Source organism: Podarcis liolepis (genome assembly GCF_965112155.1).
Source record: "Podarcis liolepis genome assembly, chromosome: 1".
In the NCBI taxonomy this organism is placed as follows: Eukaryota; Metazoa; Chordata; class Lepidosauria; order Squamata; family Lacertidae; genus Podarcis; species Podarcis liolepis.
Genome location: NC_139554.1, coordinates 10,625,611 through 10,645,326, shown reverse-complemented (window position 1 = coordinate 10,645,326; position 19,716 = coordinate 10,625,611). Strand labels below are relative to the sequence as shown.

Here is a 19,716-nt window from a genome sequence, read left to right as displayed (position 1 = left end):
TGAGCCTAGAGCTTGCCGATCAAAAGGTCAGCAGTTTGAATCCCCACGATGGGGTGAGCTCCTGTTGCTCGGTCCCAGTTCCTGCCAACCTAGCAAATTGAAAGCATGCCAGTGCAAGTAGGTAGATAGGTACCGCTCCGGCGGGAAGGTAAATGGCATTTCCGTGCACTGCTCTGGATTCACCAGAAGTGGCTTAGTCATGCTGGCCACATGACCCGGAAAAACTGTCTTCGGACAAACGCCAGCTCCCTCGGCCAGTAAAGCGAGATGAGTGCCACAACCCCAGAGTCGTTCATGACTGGACTTAATTGTCAGGCGTCCCTTTACCTTGACCTAGGATCACCTGCCAGCCTGAAGCATATAACCCAAAAATCTACCAGTACTGGCATGGTGGTAGATGCGCAGTCTGACTGGCTGTGCCCTACGAGGAAAGGCTGAAGGGACTGAGTGTTTTTGGCCTGGAAGTGAGGAGCCTGGGACGGAGAGAGAACACTCTTCAAATCCCTGAAGGGCTGTCACACATAAGAGGGCAAATGCCTCTGTTGCCACAGAGGGCAGAACTGCATCCCATGGGCTCTAAGTTACAGGTGGACAGACTTCAGTTGAACACTAGGAAGAACCGCCTTGATGGTAAAAATGATTTCAGCAATGGAACCCACTGCCAAGAGGGATTGTGGGCTCTTCCCTTGCTGAAGAGTGTGGAGAAGCAGAGAAGCCATCTCTTGGGGATTTCTAGGTCTGAACGTCTTGCATGGAGTCTTGAGCTAGCTTAGGGGCAGGGAACTTCTTTGAACCTGAGAGCTGCATATTGCCTTAAGAACAACCTTCCATGGGGCACATGCTACTGGTAGGTGTGGCCACAAGCAATAGTGGGTGGGCCAGGCAGAAGGAAGAGATTTCTGCACATGCGTCTCCCCATCAGGCAAGCAAAGGACCTCATCACAATTGGAGACATTCCAGTTAAGCCAAAGGACATGGAGCAGGGCCAGTGAGAGGTGGCGGGGGTCTGGGAAGAGTCCCAAGGGCCAGATGGAAAGGCTTGGAGGGCCACATTCAGCCTCCAGACTCAACAGGCAACAGCGTCCCCTCAATCTCTATGATGCTGTGATGCCCTATTTGCACCACGCCTGGAAAGCGCAAAGAAGCATTTCCTGGCCCAACCCACCATCCTAGACATGAGCAAAAGACTTTCCCATCAGCAGCATAAACGGCAGTTGCCTCAAAAATATTTCCAATGACCTGAGAGGTTAGGCTGTCCCATGCATCTTTCATCTTTAGATAATCTCCGCTCGTCTCCGATGCTTTTCTTTTAGATGTCAGGAAGGACTGAAAGGCCTTTTTCTCTGTGTTAAATGATTCCATAAATGATAACATCTCCTAGGGACAAATAAATAAATAAATTCAGTTTCAGAAACTTTTAAAGCAGGATTAGATCAATAGACAGAGGATAGATCTATCAAAAGCTATTAGCTGTAATAGTAATAGTAATTTATTATTTGTACCCCACCCATCTGGCTGGGTTTCCCCAGCCACTCTGCGCGGCTTCCAAGATTAAAAATACATTAAAGTGTCACACATTAAAAACTTCCCTAAACAGGGCTGCCTTTAGATGTCTTCTAAATGTCAGGTAGTTGTTTATCTCTTTGACATCTGGTGGGAGGGCGTTCCACAGGGAGGGCACCACCACCGAGAAGGCCCTCTGTCTGGTTCTCTGTAGCTTAGCTTCTCACAGTGAGGGAACCTCCAGAAGGCCCTCAGCGCTGGACCTCAGTGTCCGGGCTGGACGATGGGGGTGAATAATAGTCAAGAGTTTAAGAACAGCCCTGCTTGGCCAGGTCAATGGCCCATCTTAGTCCAGCATCCTGTTCTCACACTAGCCAACCAGTTGTCTATAAGAAGCTCACAAGTGGAAACTGAGCACAACAGCTCTCTCCCTTCTTGAGTTCCAGCAACTTGTATTCAGAAGCATACGGACGCTGACATTCTGTTGTGCTCAAGCCCTGCTTGTCTGCTTTCTTGTACTCCTGATTCCAACTCCTTAGTCTTTTCTTCTCCCAAAGATATCCCACAAGACAGCGTAGGTTTAGGACCAGTTTCCCTTCTCCTCCCGATCTGCTCCAATACTAGGCAGGCAATGCTAAGCTAGATGAAACAGGGCTCTGGCACAGTTTCCTATGTTCCTATGATGGCCACTAGATGGCTTGAAAAAAGGGGACACAAGAAATTAACACCAAAGGCTATCAATGCCTACAGTGGCTCATGGAACCTCCAGATTCCATGCCACCTACGCTGCCAAAGGCAGAATGCCTCTGAATACCAGTTGCCAAGAATCACAGGCTGGCAGAGTGCCACTGCTCTCATGTCCAACTTGCAGGCTTCCCACACACATCTGTTTGGCCAGTGTGTGGACAGGGAGGGGCTTCTGGCTTGATCCAGCAGGCTATTGGAGTGCAATCATGGGTGAGACGTGGGAGGCGCTGTGTCTAAATCACAGAGACTCTTAGGCTTGCCAGTCAGAAGATCAGTGGTTCGAATCCCTGTGACCGAGTGAGCTCCCATTGCTCTGTCCCAGCTCTTGCCAAGATAGCAGTTCAAAAGCACATCAGTGCAAGTAGATAAATAGGTACTGCTGCGCCGGGAAGGTAAACAACGTTTCTGTGCACTCTGGCTTCTATCATGGTGTTCCATTGTGTCAGAAGTGGTTTAGTCATGCTGGCCACATGACCCGGAAAAGCTGTCTGTGGACAAATGTCAGCTCCCTCAGCTTGAAAGCAAGATGAGCGCCACAACCCCATAGTCGCCTTAGGGGTGTTCTTATGTTCTTATCAACGGCAACTAGTTGCAGTGGCCATGTGCTACCTCCAGAATCAGATGCAATATATGCGTCTGGGTACCAGAACATGGGGGACATGAGTGGGACAGCTCCTGCTTGCCTGCTTCCCAGGGGAATCTGTTTGGCCACTGTGGGAAAAGGATGCTGGACCAAGTGGAGAACTGTCTGCTTCAGCAGGACTCTTCTCCTGTTAGCATAAAGCTATGCCTATATTTCCCACAACTAACGAGCCCCTTGGAGATTTCCGACTCTGCTGTGAATGATGGATAGGCTGCAGTATTTGTCTGTCTGTTTGATCATAAGATCATGGAATCATAGAATCATAGAGTTGGAAGAGACCACAAGGGCCATCGAGTCCAACCCCCTGCCAAGCAGGAAACACCATCAGAGCACTCCTGACATATGATTGTCAAGCCTCTGCTTAAAGACCTCCAAAGTAGGAGACTCCACCACACTCCTTGGCAGCAAATTCCACTGTCGAACAGCTCTTACTGTCAGGAAGTTCTTCCTAATGTTTAGGTGGAATCTTCTTTCATGTAGTTTGGATTCATTGCTCCGTGTCCACTTCTCTGATCGTTTTGTTTAATATGTTTGTGGTTCTCCCCTCAGTGTTCTGAATTTGTTTCCTGGTTTCTAAATTGTGTTATTCATTCCAATACAGTGGTACCTCGGGTTACATACGCTTCAGGTTACAGACTCCGCTAACCCAGAAATAGTACCTCGGGTTAAGAACTTTGCTTCAGGATGAGAACAGAAATCGTGCTCTGGCAGTGCGGCGGCAGCAGGAGGCCCCATTAACTAAAGTGGTGCTTCAGGTTAAGAACAGTTTCAGGTTAAGAACGGACCTCCGGAACGAATTAAGTACTTAACCCGAGGTACCACTGTATGCAGAAGTTTAACGCTTTTATAAATCTGAATGAGCACATTTTCTTTTTCCTTTTGTGGGAGGGGGGCAGTTCCCAAAAGACGGAACACTGAAACTTTGTTTTACAAATGACACAAAAAAATAACCTTCAGTTATATACCTTGCAATTGCTACTATCTCTGACGGTATAAGTCTACAATGTAACTTACTTGGAACTTCTCGGAAAAGGGCAAACTTTCTGTCTCCGACAACAACCTTGCTAACTTCTTTTCCTGAGCGTTCAGCCAACTCAAGGTCTGGTTGACTTTCCCCTGGGAAACAGAACAGAAAGTTGCCATTTTTGTTTTCTTTTTTATCACTCCTCCTGACAATTGCAGTTTGCACTGTTGCAAGAGAAGGCGCCTTATCAATCATATTCCCAAGGCTCTTTCCCCTTGCAAACTGCTTCAGTGCAAACCTAGGGAAACAAACGCAGCAATCCAACAGCATTTTGGAAGAGGTTTATTAGCTTTGCTTTAGTTCTATGTTGCTTTTAATGCACATCCTGGGGTTTTTTTTGTAAGTCGCTTTGAGCTACTTTTTTTTGTAAAAATAAAATAAGATAAAATATAAAAGACAAACGAGTTCAAACAGCAACAACGATTTCCTGCGGCTCCCCTTTTGTGGAAGGTTCTCCCCAGAGACTCACGACTAGCACCTTCATTTTAGACTTTTGGGAGCCAGGCAAAAACATTACCCTTCAACCAGGCATTGCACTGATTAACATCCTATATCCTTTTAAATGTGTTTGTAGAAGGGGTGGGTGGGTTATTGGTTGCGTTTGCTTTTATTATGTACTTTGTGTTTTTTATATCGTCTTTTTATCCCCAGGTCAAGGTTAAGGGCCAGGGAATATTACATCTGCAAGAGCCATCTGTGCTGTGGGCTACTCTCCCCCCTTTTTTTATTTTATTTTCAATGCAAAATTACAACAAAAATTACAAACATTGAAATAAACCTATACAAACAAGAAAGAAAAACAGAACACAAAAGAGGAAAGGAAAAAAGAGCACACATCTACAAATAAAACCGTATCTTCATTCTAATCTAGTCATTACATAAAGGTAAAGGTAAAGGTACCCCTGCCCATACGGGCCAGTCGTGTCCGACTCTAGGGTTGTGCGCCCATCTCACTTAAGAGGCCGGGGGCCAGCGCTGTCCGGAGACACTTCCGGGTCACGTGGCCAGCGTGACGAAGCTGCTCTGGCGAGCCAGCACCAGCGCAGCACACGGAAACGCCGTTTACCTTCCCACAGCGCCACCCGCAGCCCCTAGTCATTACATACATATACACATATTGACTTCCTTCCTTTGTTCTAAGACCTCAAAAATTTTACTCTTTCTAAATTGTTGTGCCTAATGTAATTACCTCTGTATACTTTTTACATCATTTTTCTTTTTATTTAACCCTGCAAAGTGCCATTCATTACATACCGACATGCTTACTCCAGAACAATGTTTTTTCATAGTCTTTAGCGCATCCCCATTCTTTTAATAATTTCTGGTCCGATTCTCCCTTTATGAATGCTGTGAGTCTTGCCAGATTCGGGCTGCTCTTTTTTGGTCCAAGAGCTACATCACCCTTAAGCCAGCAGTGGGCGTGACCAAAGGGGGTGTGGCCACCCCACACATTTCCCCATGCACGCATACCCAGGCAGACACACAAGCACACATTCCATTGATCTGTGCAGATCAGCTGAGAAGGGGGGGGGTTCCTTTCCTTGTTCCATTCATCAAATGATCAATCTGACAATCGATCGGGAAGAGGGCAATTCCTACCCTCTCAGGTTGTTGGGATTCCTGTAACCACAGCACTGGGTCTACTATTTATTCATTTACTGGCAGAACCTTGGGCACCAGGGGAAAAAATGTTTTGAGGGGTGGACAGATCAGGCCCCTGATGCGGGGTCAGCTTCCCCTGCTATAGGGATGCTTAGAGATAACTCAAGACTTCGTATTCCAAAGCAAACAGGGAACATATGAGGCTTGGTCCAAAAACAAAACAGGTCACCATACCTGCATCTCATCTTCAGCCACAGGTAGACTTTTGAAATACTGCAGAAACTGAGCCACGTATGTCATGATGGATTTCTCATCTGGACTGACGACATCAACATCTGTAAAATGCCAGAAGCTATTAAACATCTCAGCACCCCAGAGGGTCTAAAGGGAATGAGGCGGTCTTTCAGATACAGTGGTACCTCGGGTTACATACACTTCAGGTTACAGACTTCGCTAACCCAGAAATAGTGCTTCAGATTAAGAACTTTGCTTCAGGATGAGAACAGAAATCGTGCTCCGGCGGCGCAGCAGCAGCAGGAGGCCCCATTAGCTAAAGTGGTGCTTCAGGTTAAGAACGGACCTCCGGAACGAATTACCATATTTTTTGCTCTATAGGACGCACCCGACCATAGGACACACCTTGTTTTAGAGGGGGAGAACAAGACCCCCCCCCCTCTGCTCAGTGCCCCTTCAGCGAAGCGGCAGGAGAAGCCTTGCACTCCCGGCTTCAGCAAAAGGAGCCCCTGAAGCCTTGCACTCCCGGCTTCAGCAAAAGGAACCTGAAGCCGGCGGAGCGCAGCGGGAACTCGCGCTGCACTCCAAAGGCTTCAGGCGGCTATTCCTGAAGCCTGGAGAGCGAGAGGGGTCGGTGCGCACTGACCCCTCTCGCTCTCCAGGCTTCAGCGAAAGCAACACGAAGCCTCCGTAGCGCGGAGGGAGCGTTCCCTCTGCGCTTCGGAGGCTTCACGTTGCTATCGCTGAAGCCAAGGAGCCTGCATTCGCTCCATAGGATGCACACACACTTCCCCTCAATTTTTGGAGGGGCAAAAGTGCGTCCTATAGAGAGAAAAATATGGTAAATACTTAACCCAAGGTACCACTGTATTTGGAGCCGTTTAGGGCTTTCAACACATGTCCATATGAAAGACACACTAGAAAACATGTAAGTTGTCTGTATTATGAAAGCACCTGCTTGGTCATATTTATTCCCATTCACAGATTTTGGTACAATTCCCCTCCCCTCTAGCACATTCATATTGAAAACAGGGTAAAAAAATCTATGCCCATGAAAACACAACCGACACTGTTATGACTGGAGACACTCTGTTCTTGGGCACAATGGAAGGTTTACCGTCAGGTTCAAGCAGCCGGGGTATGTTGAGTTCTGTCTCTGCAATTTCGAAGGCCTCCTCCAGGTTCTCTTTGTTGGGTCTATCTTTTGCTCTCTCCACGTCTACCAAGTCCGGCCTCAAGGCGTGAATGATGGCCAAGAATGCCAACCCATTCCTCCAACTGGATTTGAAGTCTGCAACGCTGATGGAGCCATGCCTGTGCCCAAAAACACCCACCCACCCAAATGTCTCTTCAGTTATTCCTGTGAGCAGTGACACTGTGATGCCAACCATGTAAGCAACTCCCCCTCCCACCAGCACCCTATTTTTACAGCCTGGCACAAAGCATAACACTGTCTCTTAACCAGTTAAGGGATGGGGAGAAAGCTGTAGACCCACAGGAGCCCTCTCCCACCCCACAGGGCTAAAAACCTCCCTTAGATCTGCCTTGATTTAGAATTACATCTGCACCGAGGTTAACCCAAGACTCATGCTAACCAGGGTTGCCCCAATTAACCAGAGGCTGAAGTGAGTTCAAAAACACTGGTTTTGGGGAAAACCTTGAAGGCCTTATAAGGTTAAAAGTAAAGGACCCCTGACCATTAGATCCAGTCGTGACCGACTCTGGGGTTGCGGCGCTCATCTCGCTTTACTGGCTGAAGGAGCCGGCGTACAGCTTCCAGGTCATGTGGCCAGCATGACTAAGCCGCTTCTGGCGAACCAGAGCAGCACACGGAAACGCCGTTTACCTTCCCGCTGGAGTGGTACCTATTTATCTACTTGCACTTTGACGTGCTTTTGAACTGCTAGGTTGGCAGGAGCAGGGACCGAACAACGGGAGCTCACCCCGTCACGGGGATTCGAACCGCCGACCTTCTGATCGGCAAGTCCTAGGCTCTGTGGTTTAACCCACAGTGCCACCCATGTCCCTAAAAGGGGGTTAGACAAGATTAATGGAGGACAAGGCTACAAAAGCCATGTGATATCACTAAAGCAGAATTAGCTCTACTGCTAATGCACAATTATAGTATCTAAGAAGTGTTGAAGAATATACCTGCCCTAAATGAGCAGTCTGGCAGGGAAGGGGCTCCGTTTTAAGAATGGGAGCCATTATATTATAATTTCCGCCCGGTGGCAAATCTATTTCGAGGCAATTACAGATAACGTTTGAGAGAAATGTGCCCGGTGACTTCCTACAGCACATTTGTTTCCTAGAAAATGCAGCCATGCCGAGAGACACAGGAATGAGTCAGAATGAGTGCTGACATAAAAATGGGTTGTGCATTGTAGATATGCAGGAAGGAGGACAAAGGCTAAGGCTGGGCACCTCGGGGTGAAATCAGCGATCTCACTTGTTCAGAATGTCAGGGTTTGTTGGCAGAGTGGCCAAACTCACTTGGGGAGTGGAAACCACTTAACTTGTCAGACTTTCTCTTTGTTCTTTGTCCTGCTATTCAACTCCACCGCTGTTGAGGAAATCAACTTAAAAGTCCTTTGGCTAGGCTAAAGAAAGCTGTTTGGCCCTGCTGACCAGCCTGCAAGATCAGGCCACTCTCTTTGGGGAAGGGCTATATGTAGCTCAGCGGCACGGCACACACCTTGTCTGCAAAAGGTCCCAGGTTCAAATCATGGCGTCTCCAAGAAGGGCCGAAACAGATTGCCAAAATTCTGGAGAGACGCTGCCGGTTGGTGTAGACAATACTGAGGCAGATGGACCACTGGCCTGACTCAGTAGAAGGCAGCTTTGCATGCCCTATTTATATCAACGGTGAGGACTAGACTCTCAATATTGTTTTTAAAGTAAGTGCCATAACCTATTGGCCGAACATCTGATTTGCACGCAGGAGTCCTCAGGTACAACCCACAACATCTGCACCTCTACCTGCGGCAGGAGAGGAGGAGTAACTGAGTCAACTGCAAAGCAGGTAAAGTTACCATCTCTCTGCTTTGCTCCGCTACTGCTCCCCTCCTGAAGGGAGAAGAGAGATTCAGGACCATCCCTGGAGGACTGAATTGGGTGTGGTGGTGGGGTTAAAGGGGGGAAACTGTGGGTTTCAGGTGAATGGCTTTTTGGACTACAGGAAGTTGAGGCTTGGGGGGTGTGGGTGGAGCTGTGAGTTAAACCACAGAGCCTAGGACTTGCTGATGAGAAGGTTGGCGGTTCAAATCCCCGCAACGGGGTGAGCTCCCGTTGCCTGGTCCCTGCTCATGCTAACCTAGCAGTTTGAAAGCACATCAAAGTGCTTTACCTTTACTTACCGTATTTTTCGCACCATAGGACGCACCAGACAATAGGACGCACTTTGTTTTAGAGGGGGGAGAACAAGAAAAAAAAATACTCCCCCTCTCTGCCCAGCGCCCCTTCAGCGAAGCGGCAGGAGGCGCTGCGCAGAGAGGGGGAGAACTTTCCCCCTCTTGTTTTCCCGCTCTAAAACAAGGTGTCGTTTAAACGCACCGTTCAGGCAGCTACCTTGGAAGCCTGGAGAGCGAGAGGGGTCGGTGTGCACTGACCCCTCTCGCTCTCCAGGCTTCAGGTTCCTTTCGACCTGCTCTTTGGGGCTGGCGGGGGGAAGCCCACCACCAGCCCCAAAGAGCAGTTCAGGGAGCAGCAGAAAGGCGCAGCGGAGAAGCTCCTGCCATAGCCGCGCGTCACCTCTCCAGCCGGGAGAGGGTCGCAGGGCTATGGTGTCTTCGCTCCATAGGATGCACACACATTTCCCCTTCATTTTTGAAGGGGAAAAAGTGTGTCCTATAGAGCGAAAAATACGGTAAGTTGAGGCTTTGTTTATTTTTGTTTATCAAAATATAATAATTAAAAAAAAACCAAATACCGTACATGTCAAAAAATGCACATATGCATTCCAAAACATAATAATTTTTCTTTGCTTTTTTGACTCCCCCACCCCCATTTTCCATGGTGTTTTTAATTTCTCCCCCTTGCTGTCCCCGATCTTCTCCGTCTTGTATCATAACCACCGTACAAGAAACTCTAACTCCTTCTGTTGCTCATGGTTCAAATCCTGCACGTGAATTCAACATACTATAATACTTCTTTCAAATATTAATATGTTTATTTAAATATTTAAACGGTTTTTTTGTTAGTAAGCGGGCCTGAGTATTGTTTTGCTTATCATTTGATAACGGTTTCTTTCATGGATGTTATGCTGTATGAAATATTAATGTCTATTATTATTAAAAATTTGTATGCCACCCTGTACCTGCAGGTCTCAAGACGGCTCTTAACATAAAATCACAATATAAAAACATAAAATACATAATAAAAATATAGCCTTTGGCTTGGGAGTCAACTTGATCCCCTCCCCCTCTTTCCTTTGTCCTTCTTGATGGAACTCCTATTTGGGGACTTCCTTGGCTTTTTTTCTGGCCCACATAGGACCAGTCTGGATAGTTGGCCTTGGTGAAGATTGGACATTTTCATCCCCAAAAAGTTTTTGATTTGAGTTTCTACTGAAATGAGGCTGCATTTTAATGTTGTATTTTAATCTTGTTTTTAAGTTGTATCTTAATCAATTGTTTTATACTTGGCGTTAGCCGCCCTGAGCCCGGTCTTGGCTAGGGAGGGCGGGGTAGAAATAAAATTTTTATTATTATTTATTATTAAAAACAAGAAAAATCCAATAATCCCCCTCTCTCCCTAACATATTTGAAAAGCACTTTTCCCCTATGGTAATATGTATTGTATATCTTTCTTTCTTTCTTTCTTTCTTTCTTTTGCTGTAAGCCACTTGGAGACCTTTTGGAGGCCTTTCTAATAAAAGCCACTTCTGTGCACACCAAGGAGGTGGGGTTGCGGGCTTCACGCCCCGCCCCCGCGATAACAAGGGAATCCCCGTCCACCTCATACCCTGGGGCAGCCAATCGGCCGGCTCCAGGGGCGGGGCCTCGGGTATTTAACCCGGCCACAGCCGAGGCCCCTCCTCTTTCCCTCGCTACAGCTGACACGGTTTTTTCCCTCCCATCCCACCGAACTAGGCAGGGCTTCCCGACGTTGCTATGAACTACGGTTGGTCGCTGTCAAGGGGCCTGGTAGGAATTTTCCCAAATGGCAGCCACCAGCCACTTGGCTTTCGCCTACCTCGTAGCAAACCGTCATAACTCTTTGGTATTGGCGGTTAGGCATTGGTCAGGGTACAGACCCACTGTTATGCAGATGAAGGGGGGAAGGAGCGCCATCACCTTCCCCAAAACAAAGGTAGTCCGGTAAAGGATTCCGGGGGGCGTGGCCTTGTCCTAAGCCTAAGGAGGTGTGGGCCCACGGCACGCCCCCACGCGGTGACACCAGGGGGAGGTCCTAGTTGACGTGCCTCAGTAGGACTCCTCCCACTGGTGATTAACCCTTCCGGCCTTGGCCGGTTAGTAGATAGGACCAATGCCTAAAGCCAATACCGCTCAATTCCTGTAATCAATAAAGTTGTGGCCTAATTCGACCCATTAACCTGAAATCTTGTGTCCTGTGTCTTTCTTTCTTGGGGGGAGGCGGGAACTCGCCACACAAGGGAAATGAAATGAATCTTAAATATTGGAGGGCTGCTGTGGATCAGTGGTTTGATTCAATGCAAGGCAGGTTTCTGTGTTCCTAAGCATCGCAGATTGGTGCAGAAAACAGGATAGAATGGGCTTGCAAGCGAACGCATGCAAAAGCGGCACGGACTGCAGATGGACTGATTTGAGCAACCCTACATACGTGGCGCACTGCTCCTTGGCCCACAACAGAAGAGCCTTCTTTGCGGACATCTTCCACCGTTCCTTCGCTTTAGCATTTCGTTTCGCCGGTGGGCTTGCTGTCGGCGATGAGTCCACAGCACTCGAACTGTCCGGCGAAGGATGACCGTAGCCACAAGCAAGAGTCTGGGCTAACTCTTCAATCTACCAATGAAGAATAGAGGGGGGAGAGGGAAAGGAATAGATTTATTCCACAGTCATTGGTAAGAACTAGGGTAAAAGGTAAAGGTAAAGGGACCCCGACCGTTAAGTCCAGTCGTGAACGACTCTGGGGTTGCAGCGCTCATTTCGCTCTATAGGCCAAGGGAGCTAGCGTTTGCATTAAACACCCACAAAAAAGCAAGGCAGATAATCATTACAGTGGTTGCCTATTAACAAAATGAAACATTAAAAAAGGTGCAAAGTCCTGTATGCCACCACAGAAAAGTCATCAAGAGATTCCTGAAAGTCAAAAGCAAAGAAGAACTGGCTGCCAAATCCCTGCTGGAAGTGTGCCCCACAGCACGGGGACCGGCGACACTACAGTAAATGCCCAACTTCTACTAAGGCCTCTATAATGTAAAGGTAAAAGTACCCCTGACTGTTAGATCCAGTTGCGGACGACTCTGGGGTTGCGGCGCTCATCTCGCTTTACTGGCTGAGGGAGCCGGTGTTTGTCCGCAGACAGCTTCCAGGTCATGTGGCCAGCGTGTCTAAGCCGCTTCTGGTGAACCAGAGCAGCACACGGAAACGTCGTTCACCTTCCCGCCAGAGCGGTGCCTATCTATCTACTTGCACTTTGACATGCTTTCAAACTGCTAGTTTGGCAGGAGCTGGGACCGAGCAATGGGAGCTCACTCCGTCGCAGGGATTTGAACCGCCGACCTTCTGATCGGCAAGTCCTAGGCTCTGTGGTTTAACCCACAGCGCCACCCGCGTCCATAAGAAGTAGGGTACAAAGTCCTAAATCAGTGACAGACCTTGGGGTCTTGAATTTCAGCAGCGCCCTGTGCGGGAACCAAAATCTGGCGCACACAGCCCTGGTCTTCCTTAACTCCCAGAACCCTTAATAAACTACAGTTCCCAGAATTCTTTGGGGGGAACCAAAGGCCTGTTAAAAGTGTTAGTTATTCAAATGGGGCATGGTATGTTGGTCATGTGGGATTTGATTTGCACATCAAGGCAACTTTAAAATGAATGAAAACTGTGAAAACTGAGATGGTACAGTCCTCTCCTAAGGGCCATTTCACCTCAAATGCCTAGGCATGGCTTTTCAGGTGGCATGATCACCGCTCTCCTCCCCTGACACACTGTTCGGGGGGGGTGTCTCCTTGCCTCCACCCCCTGAGCCAATTTCGGCAAAAACTAACTTGGGAAATCTTTCTGCCAACCTTTATCAGCTACTCACGTGAAAATGCAGTATGATTGTCCAAATCAGGCCAAGCACAATGGATGGTTTGCCTTCAATGATATCAGCAACATGGATGTTGATCAGCTTGATCTGGGAAAAGAAGAGTAACTGTTATGTCTGAGCCCGGCTTCGGCTGGGGAGGGCAGGATATAAATAATAATAATAAATAATAATAATAATAATAATAAATATAGAACAAAGAGAAGGGAAATGAAGCACTGTTTTAAAACAGCTCTTGTGGGATGTTTAAACCTGTAATGCTGTGTATTTGTGTATTGTCAGGGAACTGCCATCAGAGGGAAGAGGAGAGGGAAGACGCTCCAGTGATGCAGGGGAGGGAACTAGCAAGGAGAGAGAGAGAGCTTCCACGGGGGAAGGAAATCCAGGGGACACCAGGGAGAAAGGGGAGGCTGAGAGTACTGCGGAGGGGAGGCTCAGAGACTCTTCCAGTGAAATCAGCGGAGAGAGCACAGGACCTCCGCTTGGCACGCCCACGCTGCGCAGAAGGCTTCCACGCAGAGAATCTAGGAGGAGACTTGGAGTCAAGCAACTTTTATGTTGGAAGAAATTTAGGTCCCGCCCACTGACGGATTCTGCCAGTGACTAAGACAGTCGCGTTTCAAGGGCTGTCAAACCAGGGAAAGTTTTAGCTATACGACTAGCTTGGAGCAGTTTGCAGTTTACGCACAAGCAACCCCAATTCCCATTACATGTATATTTGTGTGTGTGTGTGTGTTTAATCACAACCCAACAAAGGAGTTCAAAAAGAAGAAAAAATATGGTATATACTGGACTCCTATGAAAACATCACAATCCAAATCCACCTCTAGCCATGTACAACAAGTTGTTTCTTGTCATTTATCTCTTTATTTAACACAACCTCTATACTGTTTTATTGTTGTTCTTGTTGTTGTTTAAGCCTCTAAGTCTAAGCCATGAGTAGGCAAACTAAGGCCCGGGGGCTGAATCTGGCCCAATTGCCTGCTAAATCCGGCCCGTGGACGGTCCGGGAATCAGTGTGTTTTTACAGGAGTAGAATGTGTGCTTTTATTTAAAATGCATCTCCGGGTTATCTGTGGGACATAGGAATTCGTTCATTTCCCACGCAAAAAAAATATATAGTCCACCCCGCCCCACAAGGTCTGAGGGACAGTGGACTGGCCCCCTGCTAAAAAAGAATTGCTGACCCCTGCTTTAAACAGTTTACAAAAAATATAAAATTTTAATATTATGGATAAAAAAACAGTTAAAAACAGGTATTTAAAAATAAGCTGAATGATGAATAAAATCGATGGTAGCTAAAAATAAATAAATAAAACTCATGTAATTTCTATGGTGTCTGGATAGACAATTTTGTTTTCCTGAACAAAAATGTTGTAAGCAGTTGCTGAACAGAGTACAATGACGGCACCCGCCTGATGTCAATAGGCAGTGAGTTCCAAAGTTTAGGTGGTGCCGAAAGTCCTTGCAAAGGTTACCGTCTTTTTCGCTCTATAGGACACACTTTTTCCCTTCCAAAAATTAAGGGGAAATGTGTGTGCGTCCTATGGAGCGAATGCAGGCTCCTTGGCTTCAGCGATAGCAACGCGAAGCCTCCAAAGCGCAGAGGGAGCGCTCCCTTCGCACTCCGGAGGCTACGCGTTGCTTTCGCTGAAGCCTGGCTTCAGTGAAAGGAACCCAAAGCCTTTGGAGCGCAGTGCGAGGTCCCGCTGAGCTCCAAAGGCTTCAGGTGGCTATCCCTCAAGCCTTTGGAGCACAGTGGGAACTCGCGCTGTGCTCCAAAGGCTTTGCAACCTTGCCGTCGCTCCCGGACCTGTTTTAGGGGCTGGGGACGGGGGAAGCTCGGGCTTCCCCCGCCCCAGCCCCGCGGCTAAAAATGAAGCCAACACAGCGAACGGAATTTTTTTCTTGATTCCCCCCCCTTAAAAACTAGGTGGTCCAGTTCGCCTTATGGAGCGAAAAATACGGTAATTAATACCCAGTTTGCCAAGCTGCAATCCAGCAAAGTAAGTTACCAAAAAAATCATTATTTGGTTGATAATGTAAAAGGTGTGTGTAAGCTGCAGAGAGCTCATAGTGAACCTAGGTTGCTCATTCATATCTATAAAAGTGTGCATAAAAGTATCCTCAAGACCAGACTTATGGAGTCCTTTCAGCTCTTGAATTGACTGTAGTTGGGATCTATAACAAACGCTTTAGTGGAATTTCCTGCTGGAAAAAAATATAAAGCAATACAGCACATCCAGTTCTGTTCTAAAGCATGTCACTGTACAGCTTTGCTTCGAATGTGCTGTTCTCGTCTTTTTTTACACCACTTTGGCACCTGAGCAAACTCAAAACAGACTTTGAGGCTGGAGTAATACTGACCGATCTGTTCTTTAGGAACATCAACGCATTTTCAATGTTGCTTCTGCACTGGAAAGTGTTAGATCCTTTCTCACGTGGCTGGAGGGAGAGAAAGAGAGGATACAAACATGGGAATTCAGGCTCCAGATTACAAATTTCAGGTTTTGAATGGCTCTTCTCATGTTCTTATGTTAATTTCCCAGAATATATTCCGCTTTTGAGGTTTAGAAATTTCAGCAATTTTTTGAGAGTGGGCGAGGAAGGAGTTGATAGAACACACTGTGGGAAAAGGGGGGAAGTGTTGAGACATTTCCAAGCTTCTCCTAGCATTCTTAAGAGCTAGAAACTTGGGATGTTTTCTTGAGAGAAAGTTCAGAACCTCAAGATCCTTAATTTGGTGCAACAAAACTGAGTTTCTGTCTGCATGTCAAACTCACACCAGGCCCAAACTGCAATTTGCCATGGAACAGGGAAAGAAATTCAAGCATGAGGACTGATGGGCAATAAGTAATTCATGGTTTTTTTTAATTGACTTTAAACAAAAAGAATCACATGCAATGGGGCTACCTTACCATTTGTTGTCCCGAGAGGACCTCCAGCAGATCCAAAAGCACATGTCCCTCCCCGATGTCCGTATACAAGTCCGAGACAAAGGAAGGTGGGGAATGCTGCAAAAATATTTATCGTTAAGCAACCTTTCTTATTCTAATATTTATAAGCTATACATTCAAGGGGGCATAGTAAGGCAGAATACGACATAGAAACCTAACACTGCAATAATAAGAGCAGTCAAAATAATAATAAGAGCAGTCAAAAACACCAACGGCATATCAATAAACCGGTTGGTTAAAAACAATAATCCACATTTTGTTGGGATACTGCCAGGGAGACAAAGTCCATCATGCCTCCATGTCGATTCCGGACGATCCATCAATCTCCCGAAGAAACGCAGTATCAGACAATTAGCGACACAAGCCTCAGAAACAGCTGTCCACATTCCAAAGACTTGTGCACGCCCTTTGCAGAGTTCGAACAATGAAAGATGCACTCAGGAGAGCAATATCCTAACTAACACATTCTGCTGTCTGAACTGTACAGGTTTCAAAACAAGTCTATAAGAAAGCTGGCAGTGATTGCTGCCAGACCTCTACTGGCAAGGGCACAGCCTGCCACACTAATGGCTCAGTAACTGGTGAAAACCAAGCCAAGCCAGTATTTTTTCTTTTGGGGGGGGGGGTTTAAAAATGTGGTGTCGGTACTCATATCTTGATAAAAGTGATGTTGGGTGAAAGATCACTGAATTTCAGGGGGTTTGACCAGATGAGCCACATTGTCCAATCCAACTCTTAACAGTTCTGTGATTTTATGGAAATACTGAAGAGCACCATCATAAAAAAAAATCTGCAAGTGCTACTCTCTCAGAAAAGCAGTACCATGTTGAATGGAAAACGAGTGAGGTCCCAGTGCCAGATTTACGTATTAGCTAAACAAGCTATAGCTTAGGGTCCCACTCTCTTGGGTGCCCCCAAAAAATTTAAAAGGAAAAAAACTGGATGTACATTTCCAAAATGTAAGACAAAAAACAAATAAAATAAAACCTACATACAGCAACAGTGTTTTGTGTTGTGTAGGCTCCTATGATGTAAGTAATGGGCACCACCTGCTAGCCTGCTCCCTAAAATATCACTGGTTTGCTATTATTATTCCATGTTATAGCAAGTTTCTAGAGACTAGATTATGAGTCTTTGTAAACTGTGTTTCTAAAGGAACTTTTGTTACTGCTAAATGCCAATGTGTTTGCATTACTAAGTTTGTTACGAATAAAAAATCATTTTAAGTTAGACCTTAATAATTATTTCACTCTTAATATACTTCTTCTTAATTGCATTTCAGTTCAACAATTACTTTGATAAAATACATATTTTGTTATGTGCAAATGGCTTTAGATACCGATTAGGTCCATAAATTACCATACAGCATATATTCAACACTAAAAACAGCGACAATTTGTTGTTGACAAAAGACAGCTGGACATATAAAGGTCCCCATTACCTTCAGTAGCTTAGGGCCTCATCAAACCTAAATCCAACCCTGGTCATTCCCTTACCTTTTCCAGCTGTGAGTTGATCCAACTTGTGAAGGTCCTCTTTTGCGTGTTCTCCTGCTCCACTATGTTAAAAAAACAACAACAACAAAACAAAATTGAAGAATCACCCAGGAATGGAGAAGATAAAAATACTTTTAGATAAAACTTTAAAGCAGGTCTGCAGAACTTGTGACAGCCAGGTGTGGCAGGAAAATACTAACCTCCTCCGTCTCTGTGCCTTGTGATCTGATATCTGCTCCTCAAACATTGTGGAACAACTGCAATATTTTTCCCCCTAAGCTGTTACTGAAAAAGCCCCTTCCCCTCAGCTCTTCTGTGCACTGGTGTTAAAGTTAAAGTTGTCTTGTTTCTTAATGTAAATTGAATAATTATAAGATGTTGCTTCAATTTTACATCAACTGTATTATATATTATCACATTTTTCCGTACTGAGAATACCCACAGTTATAATTTCACCAGGGCTTTTCTTTAAAAAAAAACTTCAGTACAAAAAAAGGCCACCAATTATACTAGGAAAAAAATCAGAATTGTTTTCGTTCTTCCCTCCCAAAGCCAAATTTGTTGTTGACAAAGGACAGCTGGACATGTAAAGGGCCCCATTACCTTCAGAAGCTTAGGGCCTCATCAAACCTAAATCCAGCCCTGGTATAGACAGAAGTTAAGCTATCCCTATCCAGATGGAACGCGGGTGGCGCCATGGGTTAAACCACAGAGCCTAGGACTTGCCGATCAGAAGGTTGGCAGTTCGAATCCCCACAACGGGGTGAGCTCCCGTTGCTCGGTCCCTGCTCCTGCCAACCTAGCAGTTCAAAAGTACGTCAAAGTGCAAGTAGATAAATAGGTACCGCTCCGGCGGGAAGGTAAACGGCGTTTCCGTGCGCTGCTCTGGTTCGCCAGAAGCGGCTTAGTCATGCTGGCCACATGACCTGGAAGCTGTACGCCGGCTCCCTCGGCCAAGAAAGCGAGATGAGCGCTGCAACCCCAGAGTCAGCCACGACTGGACCTAATGGTCAGGGGTCCCTTTACCTTTTTATCCAGATAGGGGCACAGCTGGGCCACCAACCAATGCTGATAGAAGGCGCTCCTCACCACCGAGGCCACCTGAGCCTCAAGCAACAGGAAGAGTATCCCGGAGTACCCCTAAGCTACGAACCCACTCCTTCAGAGGAAGTATAACCCCATCAAGAGTAGACCATCTCCCACCCATCTGGTCTAGGGAACCACCCACTAAGAGTGCCTCAAGTCTTATCTGGATTGAGCCTCAGTTTGTTGGCTCTCATCCTGTCCATTACCGAGGCAAGACAACGATTTTGCGCCATGTGTGCAGGTTAGATCCAGATTCAGTGTATGAAATGGAATTCCCTTTCAAATCCATGGGACCCAGATTCAACCAACTTGGGTTTCCACCGCGTACAACACAAGCTGTAATCCGAAACACACTTGAAGGGAAATAAATCCAAATGAGCTCAGTAGGGCTTACCTCAGACAAAACATGTTTACAGAGTCTGGCTACAAGTGTCTGCTCCTGATAATCAATAGTGCTTAAAGTATTTTACACACAGAATTGGAAAGCCCTTCTTAAACGCTTTGCTAGCTAGACTGTTGTCAGAGAGTGTTTTTTTTAAAAATCCTCCAGGAAGTCTTGAGGGAGCTATTGAGGTTTGCATTTCATTTGCATGTCGTCAACATTTGTTATGCAAAGGACTGCAAAGGATTATCTTGTTCCCAGTTCAAAGCAAAGGATTAAATTATTAGCGAAGCAATTCTCAGCAATGGAAGCTGGAAGTTCCTGTTTGGTCTCTGGCCTTCGGGGCCTGCTGCAAAGTGGACTTTTCAGTCCCGAATGGCAAAAAAGGAAAAACACCCCCACCTGCTATTCCACCCACAGGGGTAAAAGATACAGGTAACAGTATCACCTCTACATCTCCCTATGGGTGGAATAATAATAATAATAATAATAATAATAATAATAATAAATTTTATTTATATCCCGCCCTCCCCAGCCGAAGCCAGGCTCAGGGCGGCTAACAACAATCAAATAATCAAACAGTCAAATAATCACACAATCTAAAAATATTTCATTATAAAAATTAATTAAAATCAAATTGATGGCAACCGATTAAGCAAAATTCTGTGCAGGTTGCCAGAGGAGGGAGTCAGGCTGCGCCCTGACCAAAGGCCTGGCGGAACAACTCTGTCTTGCAGGCCCTGCGGAAAGATGTCAGGTCCTGCAGGGCCCTAGTCTCTTGTGACAGAGCATTCCACCAGATTGGAGCCGCA

At 46.4% G+C, this 19,716-nt stretch overlaps 1 protein-coding gene and 1 long non-coding RNA gene across 2 annotated transcripts in view; one reads left to right on the top strand and one right to left on the bottom strand.

Annotated features, from left to right (window-relative positions):
- SYNE2 (spectrin repeat containing nuclear envelope protein 2) overlaps nucleotides 1-19,716 on the bottom strand; it is a 258,420-nt gene that overhangs the window by 207,878 nt on the left and 30,826 nt on the right. Inside the window, exons 3-11 of the mRNA XM_083516520.1 lie at nucleotides 17,437-17,498; nucleotides 15,902-15,997; nucleotides 15,351-15,428; nucleotides 12,981-13,073; nucleotides 11,556-11,737; nucleotides 6,871-7,067; nucleotides 5,754-5,854; nucleotides 3,908-4,009; nucleotides 1,240-1,377 (exon numbers count right to left, since the gene is read on the bottom strand). Of these exons, the coding sequence (XP_083372646.1) occupies nucleotides 1,240-1,377; nucleotides 3,908-4,009; nucleotides 5,754-5,854; nucleotides 6,871-7,067; nucleotides 11,556-11,737; nucleotides 12,981-13,073; nucleotides 15,351-15,428; nucleotides 15,902-15,997; nucleotides 17,437-17,498 (1,049 nt within the window). The remainder of the gene's footprint in view (nucleotides 1-1,239; nucleotides 1,378-3,907; nucleotides 4,010-5,753; nucleotides 5,855-6,870; nucleotides 7,068-11,555; nucleotides 11,738-12,980; nucleotides 13,074-15,350; nucleotides 15,429-15,901; nucleotides 15,998-17,436; nucleotides 17,499-19,716) is intronic.
- LOC310686064 lies at nucleotides 7,479-11,973 on the top strand. The gene is made up of 2 exons (XR_014515695.1): nucleotides 7,479-9,110; nucleotides 9,624-11,973. It is a non-coding gene; the product is annotated as an uncharacterized lncRNA (long non-coding RNA).